Genomic DNA, 22,179 nt, shown 5'->3' with positions numbered 1-22,179 from the left:
AGCTCATGTGTATCGTAAATTAACAAATGTGTTTGCAGTGATGACGATGATGATATATTAGACTTAAATTAAGCCAGACAGTGTAATAAATAAAGTAAAGTTGTGGTACGCAGTGTCATACAATCAGAAGACTAAAGTGGTTCTTTACTAGATGACACTTTGGGTAGGACATCACAGAACTGGGATGGGCAAGGAAAAATTGATTCTACCTCATTCGAATGCTAATTTAATCCCTTACCCGTTTGCGTGCGTTACTTTAAGGTATCTAAAGAGATTGGGATGCGTACACTGATTCACCTCCTACTTTACACTGACTTTCTTACATTTGGTTATAAAGGTATACAAAGAACTAGCTCACCTCCACTACTCACCGAAGCCAAACTGTCATTTTGGTGTGTAAAGAAAAAAACCCTGAATCTACTTATTTTCAAACTGTCTACTGCACCGTTAAGATGTGTCCATCATCATGCACAAGTGTACAACTGAGCAGGTCTAATAAGGCGGGGAAATCCTTCATTGCTGGTCCTGTCAGGGACCATGTACCTATGGGATGTGGTTGCTTCTCTGGGGTCATTGATTAGGCCTTTGATAAATTGATAGCATTTGCAGAATAATCTATCAACTCGCTATCCACCACAACAATCAAGGTTGCAATGTCCGAAACTTCACCTGCGAAGCGGCTTTGTTGTCCGAATGCTAAAATGCTGGGGGCAGAAGCCATTGGACTTCGAGTAGACATAGCAGGCACTCACTGATCTATTATAGTGTCATAGTTCTTTCTGCAGTCATTGGTGGTATATTGGGCAGGACATTTTTTACAGCCAATTACATAATCAACTTGATTTATTGTGAAGCGAGTCGGCAATCGGTTAGACTCAAGCCCTGACAGCTATCTTTGTGTGTTTTGCTTCTGAGATATAAGCATATGTTTGCTTTACGTTTTCCGCTGAGGGTGGTCCTCTTGGAACGCTGTGTACTAATATGAAGAACGCTAGATGCCCCGAAAAGTCAGCCAATGGATTGCGTTGGTTTGGTTTAACATCTCATGGCACAGACTGACAGAGTCTTGCATAACCAGACTATGCAACATTATAATGAGGATACACTCCTTGGTATGGAAGGACAAACTGGATACCGCCTCGGAAAGAGAAGCAGGGTGGGTGATGTGGTTCAAATATAAGAGATCGAGGGTTCATATCTGGAACGATATAAGATGTATTTTAAGGCTATTTGTAGAGATCCCAGAGCTTATGGACGCACGCTCATTTCCTACAGGTTTGACCTCTAAAAATGTCGGTCACAATTAAAGAATGCTGAAAGAGATTAGAATTAGACCGGGGCTCTACATCACAAAATCATGTATTGAAGTTAATGTTGTTGTCTGCCTATAAGGGTGAAAACATTGAAAGCAAAATTATCCCCAAAAATACGTAACAGTGTTTTTTCTTTCCAATGTTAAAATACGTAACAATGTTTTTTCTTTCCAATGTTAAAATACGTAACAATGTTTTTTCTTTCCAATGTTTTTTTTCACACAATCGTACGTGGCAAGAAAGAGGCACCCATATTTTGTTTCTCCCAATCAGCTCATGCCAAACAGAAAGGGGAAAGCAAGGTTGCAAATGGTGGGTAGCAGGGAGAACCGCTGGAAAATATTTACGTCTCAAAAAGGGACAGATGACCACGAAATGATCTTCTCCCACTAAAACACAAAAGGAAACCTAGAAATGGTGCCCCAAAATCATTGATTTCTTACTGTCTGTTGGTTTACATTCATGATTTAGTCAATAAACCCCCGAAACGAGAGGTTACAAGATCAGGTCATGTCCGGGGGCGCTGAGTCAAGGGAGGTTGGGGGGCGAGGGCGGACGAGAGTGGAGCTGTGCTCCCTGAGACAAGATGGCAGCCTCCCGCTGCTCGTAGGGCTCAGAACATGGCAAGGCAATGAGGTAAAGCCTGTATTCCGAGCTTCCTGATTGGGTGGGAGGCCCCATAGCACCCCATAGGGTGCTAATATCATATTGAATAAATCACATAAGAGAACGCACCTTTTGTGAACCATCTGTGTTGTCATTAACATGCTGCAAGCTCATTGCGCATGAATGGGGCAGATTGAACTCGATACGCTTTAACATTGGGCATACCCCCATGGGGAATGCCTCGCCCCCCCCATCGATTTGAGTTCCTTCTTCTTAGTTCACGAATCACTTCTCAAGTGGAGGATGCCTTCACTAAATATAATCATACAGGACAACAGCGGGCGAGCTGCCAGCAAGCTAACTGCTACTTTACATTCAGTGGGCGACTGATGTTTTCTCTGAGCTTTGCATAGCATAGCGATCAAGTGCAGGGTTTTATTACGCAGGCACCCACATGATGGCGCTGCAGAGGTCTTTATTTTCTTTATTTTTTTGTTTTGTTTCTTGTCACTAAATATTTGTTGGGTTGCGCACAATTAATGTTATCCATTAGCCATCTTTGAGATTTTCCCATTTCGCGGATTCAATATCCTTTTTGGTTTTGTAGCAGCACTTGAGCACCACCTTGTGGCTAAAGAAATGGTACAAAGAAGAGAGAAAAGAGAGAGGGTGTTAACAAGCAGAATATTTGGCCGCATCACTCAATATTAATTGTTGTGTCCTGTCGCTCATGATGCCTCAGTTTAGGCAAAGATAGATAAAACATGAATGTAGAATCCTCCCATTTGTGAAGTCTGAGTCACAGTCCTTCCCTCGATTTCTGTCATATATGGTGCCAAATATTAAACACCATTTTCTGAATATGGCCTGACACGGTCCTTGAACAGTCATAAAATGGCTTGCATGACTGTAATTATATCTCCATGTTCATTAAGGACAAAATACACCCTGCTCCGTAAGTTTCTGCGCGAGGTGGTTCATTCATGTATAGATTGCACCCCCAGACACTATTTCAGCTTTAAGTCAGATTTATCACCACATGTGGTTTTAGTCAGTGACCTAATTTTTGATGTAAGTAGAGCCCACTTCAATTCAGTAGCCTACTTGCAACCAATTTCTTCACCTATTCAAAAGGGGGTATCTGGTGAGGGAAGTATGGAATGAGGAATGCAAGGATAGCTGGGCAGTGCCCTATGCATTTCCATGTCTGGCTATTAGTTGATGCAGGAAGTGGCAAGGCACAGCGGATCTGCCACCATATGTCGCCTCCCACCCATGGCACAAGGATATGAGTTGGGTAGGACTGTTGGGCAATGGAACAAAGCTCACCAGTATTTTATTTTGTCATTAAGGCTGCCTAGAACCCGCCGTATCAAGCTGTATCAAGCGAGGGATCTTGACTGTGATTAGCGACACTCTCAGTAGCCAATTGAAATTTGCAAACGTTGTTGCTCACGTGGATCAGTAAATCCCTTCTGTATAAGTCGAAAAAAGGAACTAATACAAAATCTTGGCAAGCTTCACTATATACTCGACCTCATTTAGAAGCTGCGTCAATCTACTGCGACCTTTAGGCCATTGCTATCTTCATTGGCATAATGACCAGAATCCGGAACATTATAGAAACACGCATTGGCAATGCCAAGAGTTTGGGCTTTTGTGTAGGCATGCGAAAGGCACTTGCCAGGCACAGCCATAGTGGCATTAACCGGGCATTGATGGTAGCAGGTGAAAACTAGTGCGAGTTTCTGTACATCTAATAGCAGTGCCTGGAAAATGCCTAAATCTTATGCACATGCCAAAACTGTTGGCTTGCCAATGCTTGTTTTTAACAGGACTTTAGTGAAGGACACGGAGAGTGCTTATAAATCGAGTGGCTAAAGGCAGACCTGGCAAGGCATTTTTATTACACCAGTAGCAGGTTTACAACTCCAATGAAAGCCATTAACTCTCAGAAGACTGTTTTAAAAAAAACACTGGCAGGCACTTTGGATGCAATGTTTGATGGTAAGAATTGATTAAAGCGAGCCTAAAGAGCTCCCATGAGGTGTTTTATTGGGCAGGGAGGGGCAGAAGCTGGGTGGGAATGTCCATAGGGATTAGCATTACCATGGGCAGTCAATGGGTGGGCAAATAACCCAACAACACCGACAAGCTTTGTGTCCCTCCTCATATACCATTTGTTACTATCTATACTCTAATGCAACAGTTTCGGTTTATAGGTGTCGCAAACAACACCTATAAGCCCGACACCTAATAGCCCAAGCTAAAAATGGAAGGCATGCATTAACTCAACGCAACATAGTCCCAGGTACCAAGAGTATGGCAGGTTTTGCTGTGCTTGACCGTTTATCTTCTCAACAATGGCTGGCACTTAGTGGGGTTGAGAGCATGTGTGTGGCACGCCTGATGTACAAAAGTTAGCTCACATTTTTAGCATTGATGGAAAGTGGTATTGGATAGTGCTAGGATTTTATAGGATTCTATTTTATGATGTAATTCTTAAAATACATGGATTGAAATCGAGGACATGAAATGTTACAACCACTTACTAGCCGGACCAGAGGCGTTGCTAGGGAGGGCTAATAGGGCTATAGCCCCTGTTCTTTTGGTTGTAGCCCTGGATAGAATCGGAGGGGCTATAAACAGAAGGCTAGCTAGCCCTGAGGGTATGCAGTAATAAAATTGTGGCAAAAATGTCGCCTTTACAAAAAATGCTGTGGTTTGACCCGGTAAAGGTGTACCCCATTATACCATTTAAGGGGAGCGGGGATTGCGGTGGTGTCCCCTGCATCCTTTACATGGCTTGCGGTGGCAAAACCACAGCCTTTTTGTCACAATTTTTTGTGTAAACGTCAATTTTTGCCGCAATTTTAACACATGGAACCGCCATGAGTCCCGACAGTCCCGACATTAGCATAGCCCTGGATCTTTTACAGACCTAGCAACACCCCTGTCATTATTTTGTAATGTCTCTGAGAAAATGTATATTATTTTGGATATTGAACTAAATTAATATGTAAAGAGGATTGGTATAGGATATTTTGCAATGTTTTCAGAGAAAGGACACATTACTATATTTAATGGAAACTCATACAATGGTGAATCCAATTTTAAACAAACTCTAAATTGATGACTAATGCCCTTTTAATGTAATGTATGAAGTAAAGTATTCTTTCTTTGTGTCTCCGAAAAAAGTACTTTTAAAAAAAAAAGTATATGTCATGCCTTTTAATTCCTAGAGCCACACTTTTTCTGCCTCTAAAAAGCAAACTCTGAAAGGGAGTTTGACCAGACTGAAAGCATCAAACTCATCAGAGTTTGTGTTGAGCTTCCTTACCTAGATTTTATTTTTTGCTGCTATTTTGATTCTTCCGTTTAGACTATTTTCTCCTCTCATGATTCAACCTCTTAGTTTTTGTAATGAGAGTGTGAGAGCACCTCCACTGAGAACGAAAATGGTTAAAAAAAACCTCTTCTATGGAATTTCTTTCATTCGGGAGGCTTTACAACCTGAAAAGCTTGGCTTTTTACCTGGTTAGTGCTGTTCCGATAGTATAAAAATGGTCTTTGGAAGTAGAGGGTTCCTTGGGACTACTAGATTCCATGTCAACATTTACTGACCCACATGAAAAAACAGTGTACATCTCTGGGGCAGCCGACTCTTTTGTTAGGTTGCTCTCATCATGCCTCAGTGCCTACGATACGTGGATCTAGTCGTTTGTGCCAGAGGCAATGGTTTGCTTTGTCCAGGATCATTCTTACAACATTGATATCACATACCAGCTCAAAACATCTTAAATAAAAACCTTTCATGAGTTGCTTTAATTGAGGGTGCCTCATATTTGAGATTATTTTCTAGACAAGACAAACTGTCAATTGTACTGAAACCTCCACTGCTGACTATGACATACATTATAGTAAAGAAGCTGGACTTTCAGTGATATCATCTGCTGAAAGCATTGACCAGTTTTCCTATCACTTTGATTTGCCAACTGGCCTTTCTGGTTTGACCAGGCATGTCAGATCCTTTGCATACATTTGTAATTAGAATGGGTTACTTATCTCTGACATGTTCAGACTTAACATATCAAATGATGTTCCTTAGGATCAAATTAGTGTACGTGGAAATAGCAGTGAGAGAGATGTACCTGATTGGCGACAGACCCAGTTGGCAAAGAGTGCTATACAAATGTCATCAATCAATCATCAATTAACTGTGTAATTCATGTAATCATAAGAAATGCGCCCAGATGCCTCAGGGCTTGGCGCGCAATATAAATAAAATACAATACAATAATCAGTGCTCTTCGTGCACCACTGCTAAGTCTCATATAATAGTCAGAGGCATCTCTGTGTAGTAAAGGCCATCAGAAATGCATCATACTTACTACTGTGGAGAAGTTGGGTTTTAGAAGTAGGGTATAGCGATTTGCTCCCTGCAGTCCATCAACAGTTATAGCAGAGGCTTGGCTTCCATAATTAACATTTATGTTAAATGATGGGTTCGTCTTAAAGAGTTTGTAGTTGTCTGCCTATTAAATGGAAAGCATAGTGGTTATGTTTAGCAGATGAGACATACAAACAATGATGGGGGGCATCTTGAAATGGGGGACATCTATGCAGTAGGACAGCCACAGCAACCAGATGAGATATAGAAGAAAGACTATCATAGAGAACACCTCTGCAAATGGGGACCATCTTGGAATGGAAATATGAAAACACACACACATAAGGAATTCAGTTGAATTACATATCAACAGCAATAATTGTAGTTTTTTGTAAGATAACAAACCATAATAGGAGCAAACGTTTCTATTTGGGAGGCAATGAGGATTTACCCCCAGAAAATAGCATTTTGAGATATACATATATATTTATGGCACATCATTTCCATATCATCATTATTAGGAACTAGCTGGGTTACCCAGCATTGCCTGTGCCCTGATCGAGTGGTGTCTCATGTGCCCTGGAGGATGTTGCTCTTGTCCTCATGTCAGTAAGTCTTGCTTCAGTTTGCTCTGGCAACTCATTTGCCCTGCAGAAAGTTGCTCTTGTCCTCTGGTCGGCAAGTCGTGCTACTGTTTGTTGTTGTGTTTCAGGAGCTCTTGATAGTGATTTTCGCTTTGCATCAGATGAAACTTTTCCAAGTGATGTTTTTTGTGCAGCATGGCTTCAGCACATTTGACAAAATGTCCAAGAAAGATTGTTTTTTTTTTGTTTGCTTTTATTTGCATTTGGCTATTGAACAAGCCTTAAGCAATACACAATAATAAATCAATAAAATCATTACATATCATAATTAAAATCACATTACACCAGTAAAATGTAACAATACATTTTCACAATTCATGAATATCAGAACATCCTGATACAACTTGGAACTTGTTATCAAATGTCAAGATGTACACACGTCAGCATTGTTTCAATGGATAATACAGACGATTATTCCAGACCCTAATCAATAGTACTTGCATAGGCCTCAGAAAAGTTTCACCAGCCCAGATCAAGTTCGTTTCAGCAAAATTATGTTCCAAGTGCAGTAGGCTGCTGAGGTCATAAGCACTGATTCCGCTGCATATGGTGTGTTCCAAAATTGATCTACGCATATGTGGTCTATACAGGTTACCATAGCGCTATGGCCCTTAAAATAGTGCGGCAGGAGGGATGGGCACCTCGTTAAAAGGTGGCGAATTGTTTCCACTGCTTCCTTACAAAAATGGAAATTCTGCCTCTCAAGGGTTATCCCACACATTGCACGCCTATATTCTCCAGTAGGGAGAATGCTCAGTCTTAAGTATAATACAAAACACTTAAGACCAGAGGAGCATTGTTTTGTCAAATAAGTCCGATGGGTCTTCAGCGTGAACACTTGTGAGGTGAAATCCATGTACCTTTTCTTAGCTGCCAACTCTTCAACGTTGTTTACAATGTTTACAATGTCCCATTCTGTAGACTTCCTTTTTATTAATAGCTCAGTACTAGGAGAATAGGTGAGGGTCTCATTAGTTAGGTCAAGTGCTGCAGGAAAATTCATAACGGTTGCCCGTAATTCTATAAGGAAGTCATTTTTTGTGCCCTCCCCATAACCTTTCCCCATAAGCGCCATTAATTAATTATAGTACTCAGTATAGTATCTCAATTTCAGGTACAACAACGTTCTCTGGACAAGCCATTGCGACTCCAAAGATGCCAAGTCATACTCCATTCGCAAAGCTCCCACAGGGACAGATTGTGGCAAATTAATAAATGAGCGCAGGATTCTGCCCGCTGCAGTCCCAAGCCATTGTACATGCATATGCTTTAAAACCGGCAGGCCATATAGCAGTCCCGGGACAATACTGACTTTATAAATCTCCAGGATTGCTGCAATGTTGTGCCCCACTTTCCTGGCTATATAATGTTTCATAGCTACTCATTTTTATCTAACCATAGGGAGTATAAACTCCCCAAAATAGGTATTCGATGGTTCAGCACAAATTGAGAAGCCCAAGGGGGTATAATCCTTTATTGTTTGGATTTCAGCATCCTGAGCCTTCCAACTAAATCGCTGTTTCCCTTAATGTATATTTGAGTACCCCAGCACAATACTTTAGTTTTAGATATATTTATGATCATGAAATTGTTTTGTGCGTAGGCTGTAATAGATGGTTGGAGGCCTATCAGTGTTTTGTCCAATAAAAAGGTATTGTCCAAAAATGTTTTGCAAGATGTCCATCAACGGAAGTAAGCTGTAATTGGCACGGTCCAGCCTATCACACTTTTTAAAGACCAGACCAAGATGGATTTTAGCAAGCTCTCCGGTATCGTAGCCGTTCTTTCCACCACCGTAAAAACGTTGTATAGCACCTTTGCCCATCCCTGAGGATTTGATTTAAAAAGGGAATTAGGAATACCGGCCGAGCCAGGGGCATGGGACGGTTTTAACCCTTTAATGATGCTCACCAAGACTTCTTTATCAAAACCCAAAGATGTTTCCTTGCTGCGGCACACATAGTCTCTACTTAGTGACGTTTTGGATGAAAGATCGTAATTCAATTCATCGACAAAATCACACCACACCTTCTCAGTAGTGGGATTCAGTTCCTTCGCTGTGGAGGGGGCAAGAAATTCATTGTATCTGGCCCAAAATGTATAGTTGTCATTTGAGTTCAGTAAGCCCGCAAGGCAGTGGTAGAAGTGAGGGGAAGCGGTCGGGAGCGGTTCTCCTCTACTTTTTTAAATGACCTTTTACAGCTCCTATACTTTTATTTTTAAAAAGAAACCGTTCCGGAATGGTTTCGTTTTAAAATAAATGTGTAGGAAGAAGTTGAAACTTGCACTTTCAGTGCACTGCACTGAAACATCCCTTAAACAGCAGGTGCATTTGTTTGGGGGTTTGTATTGTGTGTGGGAGGGGACGTGGTGATGGGGTTTGAGGGGAGTCGGTGCAGGCCAGCAGGGAACATAGTTCCACTACTTCTTTTCGTACACTTCGACCACTGCCGCAAGGTATAACCAATTAACATTATTAGCTGAATGCCTATGTTGGTGGAACCAATTCTTGCACCCAGTCTACAAGTTCAGGAGTTGGATTCTTGTCCTACTCTCAGGTATAAATGGGTTGTTTCTAATTTCAGTCCTCTGGATCCGGCAGATCTGTTTCCTATGGTGAATCGCTGCATCAAATAATGGACTGTATTTTTGCCCTGATCCCATGTTGAGATTTAACTTGTCATAGTAGACCAGCTGTACAATTTTGGCGAATAATTTCTCCATCAACCACCCTTCCTGAGCCATCTCTGTTTCAACCCGGGTCTGATTCATTGCAAGGAAGTTGTTCACTGCATTGATCTTTGAGCGTGACCATACAATGCGTGTACCATGTTGATTGCTTATGTCATACCGGACTAATCAGAAACTTAGCCAAGCATGGCTAAAAATGGCATCCACCTCAAGCCCAAAGATAGTCTAAAGCACCAAATCATTTGCTTCACTATCAATTGTGACCCAATATTCATACTTCGCGTCATCAAAAGGGGCCAGGTGGCTTGGTCCCAAATAGTGCTACTACACAAAATCATGCACTTTCTGCCATCCTCCAATTTTAGGACAACACAACAGTAGCGGGTCCTGTCACAGCCAGACAGAAGCACAGCAACCTTCTTAGGAATCTCCAAAACAACCCTTCCATTACTCCACGCAGTACATCACGCAGCTGCTAGACTAATCAACGGCATCAAACCCCTCTTTTGAAGACACCCAAAGCTAATCCTACTGTGCAATCCAACGACATCCTGCTCTCTAATCCACTTTATCCCAACAGAATTCTGGGAAAAGAAGTGATAGAAAAACTGCAGGAACAGCTGAAGACAGGTGCTCTGATCTCAGATATATGAGAGGCTCCAAAACTGCTCAAGTTAACATCAGAGAGTATTTCCATGCTTCCATCAATGAAGGTTACTGTGCAGCACTGATTCTCCTGGATCCCTTGGCAGCTCATGATATTTTAGACCAACAAATCCTTTTAAGAAGGCTTGAGCAATGGATGGGAGCTTCAGATAATGTATTGGACGGAATACAGTCACTCCGTCATAACCACAGGCAACAAGACATAATGAGATCAGTGTATTCCTCCACTCTCTGGGATGTATGCTGTTCATACCCATGTTCACATCTGCCGAAGGACAATGCTGACATGCAGACAGATGCATCTGAATGTCCCATACATATACATATGCACGAAGGCGAGATTCCTCTGTCTGAAGGGTGAAAAAACAAAGATCCTAATCCAAGGGGATCCACTGAAAGAGGAACTGTCTTTCCCCCAGGCCACAAAACTAGGTACTCATCGGGCGCATTCCCAAAAGTCAAGAACATGAGTTTAATAGTGATTCACAACTTACATTTGTTTTCGAAAGAAAAATACAGTGGTCCAGGGCATCAATCAACATGCACAAGCCCTGAAAGATCCTGCCTCTTCTACAAACCAAGCATCTGGCGGCTCTGAAGGGAGCGCCTTGGTCATGGTGCGTCTCGTTTGTTACAAAGTCATAAGGACTCCCCGACCAAAGACGTTCTTAGGCTTACTGCGAAGACTGCAAAATCAGGCCTCTAGGCTGTGCCTCAGCTTGAAAAGTAATAATCGCATGACATCTCCTTTAAGATCTCTCCTTGGCTTGAAGTCGAGGCCAGAGTTCTATTCAAAGTACTTTTCTCCATAAAAAGGGTACACTCGAGCAAAGGCCTAGGATAGCAACATAAACGGTGCAACGTCCTTTCAGCGAGGGATGTTTTTTCGCAGGGATTTGTACTGCACATTTTTTTGCAAAAAAACCCATCAAATTTTTTGGGGAGGGTTAGAAAATTATATATATGGGGTGTGGGTGTTTGGGAATAGATACAAAATTAAAGGGAATGGGTGGCTTAGGGGGGACACCCACACAAAAATAATTGTACAAAAATGTTATTTTTTTTTCATAAAAAAAGTGTAGTAAAGAACCCTGCAAAAAAACATCCCGCAATGAAATGATATAGAACCGCATAAACTGGCACCTTATTACACCCCAGCCAGAAACCTTTCATGATCTTATACACACACATACAATCCAGCAACCATCCCACAAATGTTAAAAACACTGAGCCATATCTTTAGGAGTTCAAGGACCCAAGCTTGGAAAGCCCAGTTTAAGAATTGGATAGAACTTCTTATGGTTGGGAAAACGTTTTGAGAACTGAGCTGCTCAAACAGGCCGCAGTGATTGACAATCGTCAAACAGCTGTATCCACCCTTCATGGAATATTGCTCTATCAAAGTTCTCCACACACCTACAGTCACCAGTATGTAAACAAATGTAGTACCTTGTATGTATAGAATAGAAGTCATTGGTTTTTGCCATAGCCAAAAATTCTTATTCAGGCCTTTTAACAAATTCAGAAGTAAAACTCTTACAATCTTTGGTAGGGTATTTTGAAATGCAATCAAAGGGAAAATACGAGGCAATTATGATCACTTCTAAACGGAAAAAACAGAACAACAAACATGATCCAAGAAGTTGATCCATAAGCGTGGACTGCACATTTCAACACCTTATATAACAACAGTGCACATTCAAAGGCTATCCAACAAGAATCCACCTGCCCAAAATGGAACCTGAAATCGGAAACAGAGGACATCATTCAAACCATTAGAACTCTAAATCCATCAAGAGCGCCAGGTCCAGACGGATTATCAAACGCAATCTTGGAGGCTGCACCGGAAAACTGGGCTAGCCTCTTCTCCCACCTGCTCCTTATCATTGAAAAAACCCAACGAATCCCACATAGCTGGACAGTAGCCATCTTGATTCCTATCTACAAAACTGGTGACAGAAAGAACCCACATAACTACAGACTCATAGCCTTACTCGACCCGTTAGGAAAACGTTTTGCGAACTTTCTACTGAAAAAACCTACTGATTGGGCAACAAACAACGGGAAAGTTGAAAAAAGGCAAACAGGATTCGTAGGCAAAATCGGAACCAACGTCAACTTGATAATACTGAGCTTCCTCAAATATGAGGCGACATTAAGAAATCAACAGGTTTATGCGGTTTTCATTGACCTAAAAATGGCATTCGATTCAGTATACAGAACCAAACTATGGACCAAACTGACAGCATGGGGCTGTCCACCAGCAATTCTTCACCTAATCAAGCAACTATACACTAATACCTCAGTCCGAGTCAGGCTAACAAAACAGGGTAAAGTCACACAACCGATCAATACCTCCAACGGTCTCAAGTAAGGATGTCCCTTAGCCGCCTGCCTCTGCAATCTATACACCTACGACTTTGTCAACTCAATCAAAGATCCACTCTCAAATCCTCCGAAACTAAATAATGAATCAGTTCTATCATTAATATATGCTGATGACATCACAGTCATGGACAAACCCCATCGGGTCTACAAAAAACTCTGGACAATGTGGCAACCTACATGACAGCCAATGAACTTCAGATCAACATAAACAAAACTAAAGTAATGAACCTAACAACCCAAAAAACAATGAAGAACCGGAAAACCCCAAAGTTCTATCTTGAAAGCAAAGAAATTGAAACAACAAAATCCATCAAATATCTAGGGGTAATGGTTAATGCGTCATCCACGGAACAACAGTGGAAAATGCACATCGAAGACAAAGCCAGATCCCTAGCCAGACTAGGTTGGTTCTATCACTGCAAATTCGGGACATATTCCTTTAAATCAACAATCATCTTCTATAAACAAAAGGTTGTTCCCATATTGACCTACACTGGCGAAAGCCTGGTAAACAACCAAGGACTGAAATGGCACCTCTACGAAGCAATATTCTGGAGGAAAACACAAGCACTACCAAAAAACTTCCCCATGACAAGGATCCGTTTCGAACTGCCGTTGGAATCATTATAATCCATAATATCATGGAAACAGATGGACCTCTACAGGAAAATAATAAGCCACGAAAAGATCCCAGCCATAGAAATATTGAAAAGCAAAAAAAACCGCTACAAACGCAACAATTCTCCAACAATGGACCAACAAGGTCAAGACTCAAATGCAAGCTGAAGGCATCACCGTAGAAACGTTAATGAACAGGCCACAACATGCAAAGCTAACACTACAAAGGAGCGACTGGATAAAAACTCTCGAAGATCAGACTAAATATAAACGCCATCAGGTATGCGAAATAGACATAAGAGCCCTTCATGAACTTCCACCATACTTGACCTGTTTTCCAGATCGACATACCCGAGATCTCTTCTTGAGGTTCCGATTGAATATCTTACCAACCCAAGACTATCTGAGTATCACCCAACAGACAGAAATCAAATCCTCAGACTGTCACTTCTGCCAGCGCAACGGAACCAAAGAGACATTGTTCCATATCATCATGATTTGTCCAGCCCTACAAGAAAAAAGAAATCTATTCAAGGATTTCTTTAGAATATCAAAAAAACAGATGACTACAAAAGAATGCTGGAACCATCTGCTAAAAGGCAACAACAAACATCTAATTCTAACGGCCATTACATTTTGGATTGAGAGCGAAAAGATCACGAAAAAAAATAAGAAGTAAATCTTTCTTTAGCAATTATCCTAACGATTCTTCGAAAGACAAATATAATGAAAAGTTTGGATTACCAAACATACCATTTTAAAATAAAAAAATTAAAAAAAAAAAATTGAAATAAAATATATTTTTCAAAATGTACATTCAACTTTTTAAAAAGGTTGCAACAATTATTGTTATTGATCCACGTGGGTTTACTGCCAGATTACGAGTGGTAGTAAGGTGGTGTCACTGCCCCGCCCCCATTTTTGGAGGCACGGTCGATAACTTACCTGCAGCTGCATGCTGGAGGTAAATCTTCAGTTTCAGAGCGGTAAAGATGGCACTAATTCCATTACCAGCAAAAACAGTGTTAATAGCGGAAGTACTGCCAAAATCTTCCCCACCAGGGAACGCGTAATGAGGCCTATTGCCTTAAAGTGCATTCGGACCTTCAACAATGTCCACAACAAACAAAGAAAAGTGACTTAGGCGTCCAGACCTGTTGCTTTCAGTATTGTCCTATACAGTGGCAAACACTTTTAGTCGGGGCATCGGTATTGGTTCCCATGTGATGCAAAGTTCAGCGATGTGAAAATAGCTGCATGCTTTCTTGTAATTCCCTTACAAGCCTACAACACAAGGATGGTTGTTTTGCATCCAGAGCCATCATTTCAACATTGCATAACCTTAATGGAAATCCCATAGCAAACACCTGTACTGTGTAGCAGAGGCAAGTGATGTCATCCAGAATGTGTGAGTCTGCAGCTAGATTCAGGCGGAGGGATGTCCAGCAGCTATCGTGTGTATCCTGCTTGCCATTCTCCCCTAAAGGAATGTTTCTACTTCACTTGGACTCAGGCCGTACTTGGGATGAATGCTATTGCTGACCTATCTAATTCTCCTCGTAGGTTTGTGAATCTTCCTTTCTAGCATAGCATGCCATTCCCCTGTGCTCCAGGAGGGCACTGAACCGGATAGGCAAAAGCCAGTGTCAGTAAGCATGCCCTTGATTGTGCCGAAATGCTAGCTGTACCCAGTGTGTCCTAAGCCGATCAAGCACTCTCTCTTCTCTCTCTCTCTCTCTCTACGCTCTCTTTCTCTGTCAGTCTCTCTCTGTCTCACTCTATGTCGATGTTTCTTTCTATGTAGGTGAAAGGAGAGTTGCTGGTTGGGGGTGCGGGGCTGTCCCATAAAAAAGGACGTTATTTCATTGTACTAACATTGTAAACTGTTTTTTTATTTAAATGGTACAATGTTCAATTCTAATGATCACTTCCATTATTTGTCATTTATTTATTTGTAAAGCGCAGCCAGGCCCGTGGGCATAAGGGCGCGTAAGTTAGATCTGGTTACAGTTACAATAAAAGCAGTCAACAGTGGTTACGTTACAATTACAGAAGGTACAATCATAGTGTTGCAAGTGCATACAAATATACATAAATTACATGGTGTGCCGGCATCAGTGTAGCGTGCTAGGATCCGGGGGATAGGATATATATTGTACTCATAATAAGAACACTACTCTTAACTCTTATCACCTTATCTGAACTGAGGCAGTGTGTGTAAACTGCCGGCCTACATCGTTCTCTGGCATTGGATGGGGTGCTGCTTATTCCGACCAATGAGGGACCGGGAGGATTCCTCTCTTAGGTCTATGGACTTTCGTGTGCTACATTCTCTTTCAATGCTGCTGTAAGCGAGGTTCTGCAGCCTTGCACCTCGTCCTTTTTAATCTCTGCTCTCACCACGGACTTCCTGATGGTTGCTGGACTGCTGAAGGCCCATGGTGCAGGTAGGTGCAATTATTGATGCACCTCTGTACGGCACAAGAAATATGGGCGAAATTTCGAAAAAAAAAGTAAAGATGCAGAAATATTTTAAATTGTTTTGGGAAGTCAGTAATTTGAGTGCATGACATAGCGCCATTGTGCATTTTTTTGTCAAACATCCTGCTGCCTTCTACACCACAATTTTTGAGTGTTTCTTTCTTCTGGCCAGCACTCGCATTTCCCATTTGGTGCTTTCATCGTGGCCGCCCGAGCGCCAATCTGAACTGAGGCAGTGTGTGTAATCGGCCGGCATACATTGTTCTCTGGCATTGGATGGGGTGCTGCTTATTCCAACCAACGAGGGACCGGGAGGCGTGCCAACGAGGGACCGGGAGGCGTGAGCCGGCCCCTGTTCCAAGGCTCACTTCTAAGGCACCTGTCAGCTTCCCTGTCCGCTTTCGCAGGCTGCCAGATGAGCCCCCTGCCACAGTCCAACCCTCCCTGAGGCTGCTACCCCTGTACTATGGGACTACCATGACTCTCTTACAATAATCTTCATGGGTTAGTTCCCCACTTCTTGATTTCCCTGTTCTTCCCTTCTCGTCAGGAATCTCTCAGCTCTCCCTGTTATGTACTAATTTGGAGCTTTTTCTGTACTCACCTTTATCATCTGTCTCCCACTTCAAACTCCTTAACCTCTGGGCCTTCATTTAATCTTGAAATCAAACAAGAAGCCAAGAGGACTTCCCAGCGAGTGCCACCATAGATGGGATGCAGAAGGCCCAGCATTGTGTCCTGGCAGCCTGCTACGCTTGGTGGGAAGACACCTTCATGCATTGGACAATCCAGTAGGTCCACTGTATACAGATTAAAAATCAGGAGTGCAAGCCAGGGTTTCACTGCATTGCAGGTGCAGTGCCACCGAGTTGCCCTCACCTTCCATTTGGAAATTGACTGATACCCAGGGGCCGGTGTGTAGTTCCATGGTCAACGAGCAGTATTGGTACAGCATCCCACCTATTTCAGCTTCTGTTGATTGAAGTGCATGTAGTTCAAATGTAGATGAAGCAGAGGCCTGCTTGTATTCCAGTAGGTCTGAGCCAGGTGGAGATGTAGCATCCAGAAGTTACTTAATGCAGACCACTCTGGTTCCATGGGACCAGACACACGTTTCTACTTTCATATCTTCTTCAGGGGCAGTTTTGCAAGAAACCTTCTTTGTGAGTCGACACGCACAGCCAGAGTAATTCATCAGCCTTTCCCTAGCTCTTTGTGCCTCCTTTCCAAGACACCCAAATAGATTGCATTGCCTGAGCCTATTTCTTCAAATAAAAGAGCTTGAATTCATTGCCACTGTGTTAGTCATATTTTGCAGAACCTCTGCATACAGTCCAGTCCAGGAGCCACCATGAGTTCAAGGAGGAGGAGCCTTCATGGTCTCTCTTCTAGAAGGTCCAGCTAGGGCCACTGGGGCTGGAGGTGTATAATGTGCATAGTGGCCCATAATGTTATGTTTCACCAATGTTCTCTTATAAATAAATCATATGCACATGAACTTGATTGATACCAGGTATTTCTCATACACATGTAATCCACACACGCCCCTAATCTGGTAACTGTAAATATGCATTACCTGTAGAGAGGGTATTTTCACTGGAGGCAAAGAAGCATCTGGAGGATAGGTTATGCTGACTTCATTGGGGCCTAAATTCAACACTCTGAGTTGGATCTGATCTCCATTGGGGAACGTTGGAAGAGTTTTCTGGAAAGTAAAAATCAATTGATCAGTAAGGAGTACATTGGAACAGTTTGCATGCTGCAATAACCCCCGCATGGTACAGTAGATGGACACATGGCATGCATGGAGAAGCACTCTGGTAAAGACCTATTTGAAGCATGCTTGGGGATAAGGATGATGAGTGTGTGTGTTTCTACAGTCAGGGCATTTAAATAGAACACCTGCAGCCTTTTTTTGCATGTGGCATCAAGTTCAGGGATCGGGGTTCACACATAGCTGAGTCCTGCTCTAGGCAGTAGTAGATGGCAGCCCAATGTACCACCGGCTGTGAGGCCACCAGGAGGTGGCATTACTTTTTGCACCGACCATGTGGAGCTGAAATATGGTATTGCCTTTGCATTACTTCAGAGTGGCACTGAATGTGGAGCTCTCTGTGCAGTGTGTTGTCTGCGCCTGAAGTAGGATTCGCCCATCAGTCCACAAAGGAGCAATCCATGCACACCTGCGAGTGTGGCAATTTACCGAGGATGCCTTGCATTGTGTTGTGCACATTCCTAAACAGCTAAAATGATTGGTCCATCGCCTAATTTAGTTGAGCCTTGATCAACTTACGTCGATTTCCATCTGCACCACGGCCGCCACAATAAAAGCTGTAGCCGCAAGGAACATCCCAACGGTGATCCTCCGCAGGGGCCTAGAGAAGACAAGGAAATTATGTCACAGCAGAGTTAACTGTGGTAATCACTGACCTTAAAACCTATCAGTACGTCACAGAGCATTAGCACGAGATAGGGCACCAAGGATAACTGTATCAAATGTGTTGCTCCTCTTTCTGCACAGGGTGAAATGGATCATGTGTCTGTGCATATGAAGAAGACTAGCTTTGCAGATGCAATGCAGCAATTCACAGAAATCCCTACACACTGTAATCTAATGTAATGTACTGAATGTGTAGAGCGCAGACTGTGGCACAAGGGCATCTAGGCTAGAAGACAAACACTGGTTCACTCAACAATCGTTGAATATACTCACAAAAAAGTGCGTTTTTAAGGCTTTTCGAAAACTGCAGATACTCTGCAGTGGCCCACAGAAGAGAGGGAGAGCATTCCAATGAGTTGGGGCAAGGATCGAGAAGGACCGGCCCCCGATCTGTGCTTTCTGAAAGCGTGGAATGTTCACCAACATTAGGGATTCTGAACGTAAACACAGAATTTGCTGGTAATGCTCCAGTTTAGCTTGAAGGTAGGCAGCACCTGTATTATGAATAGCTTGGTGGTTGATACATAAAATCTTAAACTACATTCGAGGTTTAACGGACAGCCAATGAAGCTGCTGCTACAGAGGGACAGTAAGTCTAGATGCATCTAGGACCAATCATGGTGCAGAATTTTTTAGCACTTGCAAGCATTGGATCTGGAAAGCCGGTTGGCCTAAATGAATCCCGTTGCAATAGTCTATCGATCCCATGATTGACGAGGTAACCAACTTAATCTGGCAATTCGTGGGTAGGAACAGGAGAACTTTCCTCAGTACTTTACGTTTTGCAAAGCCGGTGTTACAAACTGCAGTGATCTGTGCCACTCACAACCATGATGAGAGAAGCTTCACGCTCAGGCTTTTAACAGAGATACTAGGGGCCGGATAAGGGCCAAGAGAGTCTGGCCAATACTGAGCACTCCAACTGGCTTTGGTTGTCTGAGAACCGAATGCCAGGACCTCGGTCTTCATTCCATTTACCTTTAGCCAGTTGTTTGACATCCAACTTCCAATTGCTGATAGGCAGTCTCTTAAGTTTATGTGATGGCTCAGTTAGGGGCGGGTCCAGAGGAAACACAAGTTGTGTGTCATCAGCGTATGCATAGAAACGGACCCCATACTCAAAGATGAGGTCTGCCAGAGGGCTCAATTTTTTTTAAAAATAACATTGGAAAGGGAGGACCCCTGGGGCACAACGCAGGTGCATGTGCAGATAGTCAAGAGTGGAAGGAGACAATCTGTGAGCGCTCTGCAAGAATAGATTCAAACCAAGCCAATGGAATGCCTGAGATCCCTGCCTGTGGAAGGTGGCACGCAGGATGTAATGGTCCACTATATTGAAAGCCGCAGTGAGGCCAAGGAGAATCAGCACCAGGACCCCACTGTGGTCCTGGAGAATCGCTAGATCATCCAGGAGTGAAACCAGGACCGAATATGTGCACCATCAATGGTCTAAAACCTGATTAAAATGGATGCAGGTAGCTATTTGTTTCCAGAAAGCGGGATACATATGGCGTTATGATCACTTCATCAGCAGTGGGAGCAGAGATATGGGGCGGTAGTTTGTCACCTCTGATGGATCAAGACTGATGGATGAAGGCTGGGCTTTTTGAAAAGAGGAGTGACCAGAGCGTGTTTCAGTGGAGCAGGGATCATTCCCAGTGAGAACGAGTGGCGAAGAGCCGCTGTAAATACAGGCCTAGAACTTTACGGGAGGGCCTGAAGAATGTGCAGTTGAACCGCGTCCATAGGAGACGCTACTCTAAGCTGGCTCAGGGCCTTAGATACAATTACATTGTCAATTGGTTCAAATTGCAAAGGTTCAGTTTAACACACACTGGGAGTCCCCTCGTTCTGTCCGATGTTAACATGAGTCTGACTCTCATTGGCAATTGACTGACGAATCAGACAGATATTCTGGGCAAAAATGCACCGATTGCATCACATTGAGTCTGGGTGTGGGAGGACACAACCTCTGGCGGACAAGTAGAAGAAAGACATTTTGCAACTTTAAATAGTTCTCGTGTAGAGCAGGCAGCAGAAGTAATGTGGTTGGCATGGAACAATGAGTTTGCTGCTGTAATTGCCTTATGGTAATGTGTCGCTCCTAGTTTATGTGCATTTCTTGATTCTTAATCATAATTAGAGCATGAAGTAAAGCGTCTTAATCATAATTAGAGCATGAAGTAAAGCGTCTTAATCATAATTAGAGCATAAAGTAAAGCGCTGAACGGATCTTGGCCGTCAACTGCTGGGAAATGGTTGGCACTGGCGACTAACCATTCTGCCAGTGGGAGTGGTTTTACCCCACTCCAGAAACAGCGAGTTCGCAAACAGTTGGAAACCTTACGATGCAGAGCAGGCAAAGCAACAACATATGGTAAAAGAACATGGCCTCACCATATCACAGGGAGAGGGCAGAAGGTACCCATCAGTACCTCTTCGGAAAAAAATCGATCTAGCATGTTGCCACCAGGATGAGTGACAGGGATGTATCTTCTATGCTGGATACCAGATTTTTGACGTGCTGGTCAGTAAGGTGATTGAGATGGGTGTCAAAATCCCCCATGACAACAAGGTTGGAATAGGTTAAAGCCAAGATTGCAATAAATTGTCAATAATTACTTTCATAATTGGCTAAACGTTGAGAGGGAGGTCGGTATACTATGAAAATGTGAACAGAAGTATTAGGTGTCAACTGGACTGTAATGAATATGATATGATATGATATGATATGATATGGCATTTGTAATGCGCCTATACACAAGTGTTTCAAGGCGCGATGAGGCAGGGAGGGGGGGAAACAAGGGGAAGACAGACAACGATCCTACTAGGCCCGGTGTCATTCAGATCGCACAAGTGCAGGGGTACGGGGAAGGGAAAAGTGCAAGGGGAAGGGGAGGGGGGAAGTGCAATACAAGTAAGTAGAATAAAATAAATAAATAAATAGGGCCATCTGGTGGCAAGTGCAAAGTAAGTGCAGACAAGTGCTGGGAAGGGGGGGCTGTAGAGATACAGAGACAGTCCCGCAGTGCAGAGGTTGCCAGGGAGGCAGTGCAAGTGGAGAGTGGCTGGGCCCAGGACCAAGGTCGGTGAGAGTGGCCCAGTTGCAGATTCAGTGCAGTTTCAGTGAAGGATTTAGCAGGGGAGAGGGAGAGAGAAAGCAGAAGCAAAGAGGAAGGTTTTGAGGTGCTTCTGAAACCAGAGATGGTTCTCCTCAAGTTTCAGGGAGGCAGGAAGGCTGTTCCAGAGGGAGGCCCCTGCCGCGGAGAGAGATCTACCCCCAGCTCTTTGCTTCGAGAAGCTGCTAACCCTGAGGGAGTTGGAGACGGATGAGCGAAGGGCTCGGGAAGGAAGATATTTAGGAAGAGAGAGTTGAAGGTATTTAGGCCCCAGGCCTCAGAAGGCCTTGTGGACAATGCAGAGGGTTTTGAACTTAATCCTCGCAGCCACTGGGAGCTAGTGTAGAGATTTCAGTCCTGGAGAGATACGGTCTCGCAGTTCTGTTCTGGATGAGTTGCAGAGGGCGGAGAGTGGAAGCAGGCAGATTAAGATAGAGGCTGTTACAGTAGTCCAGCTTCGAGAGAACCAGGGCTCGGGACACAGCGAGCTTCTGGGGGAAGGAGAGGAAGGGAAGAATACCTCTGAGGAGGTGCAGCTGGTAGTGTGACTTCTTAGAGACGTCAGATATATGAGGAGAGAAGGAGAGTGTGGAGTCAAAGATAACCCTGAGGTTTTTTGCCTTGCAGGTAGGAGCAGGAAGAGGGCCAAGAGAGGCTGGCCAGAGAGCTGCAGGGAAGGAGGGAGTGGGTGTGCCGATGAGTAGAATCTCAGTCTTACTGGCATTAAGGCAGAGGTCATTGGCGGCACACCATTCCTGGATAGCAGACAGACAGTCAGAGATGAGGGAAGGAGAGGAGGAGGCAGAGGGTAGCCTGAAAATGA

The 22,179-nt window shown here is 43.3% G+C and overlaps 1 protein-coding gene across 1 annotated transcript in view; it reads right to left on the bottom strand.

Annotated features, from left to right (window-relative positions):
- SLC15A1 (solute carrier family 15 member 1) overlaps positions 1–22,179 on the bottom strand; it is a 190,658-nt gene that overhangs the window by 33,956 nt on the left and 134,523 nt on the right. Inside the window, exons 15-17 of the mRNA XM_069640488.1 lie at positions 18,091–18,172; positions 17,374–17,502; positions 6,311–6,454 (exon numbers count right to left, since the gene is read on the bottom strand). Coding sequence (XP_069496589.1) covers positions 6,311–6,454; positions 17,374–17,502; positions 18,091–18,172 — 355 coding nt within the window. The remainder of the gene's footprint in view (positions 1–6,310; positions 6,455–17,373; positions 17,503–18,090; positions 18,173–22,179) is intronic.

The sequence above is a fragment of the Ambystoma mexicanum genome, chromosome 7q (genome assembly GCF_040938575.1).
Source record: "Ambystoma mexicanum isolate Mex_15411 chromosome 7q, UKY_AmexF1_1, whole genome shotgun sequence".
Taxonomy (NCBI): domain Eukaryota; kingdom Metazoa; phylum Chordata; class Amphibia; order Caudata; family Ambystomatidae; genus Ambystoma; species Ambystoma mexicanum.
This window is presented reverse-complemented; position numbering and strand designations above follow the sequence as displayed.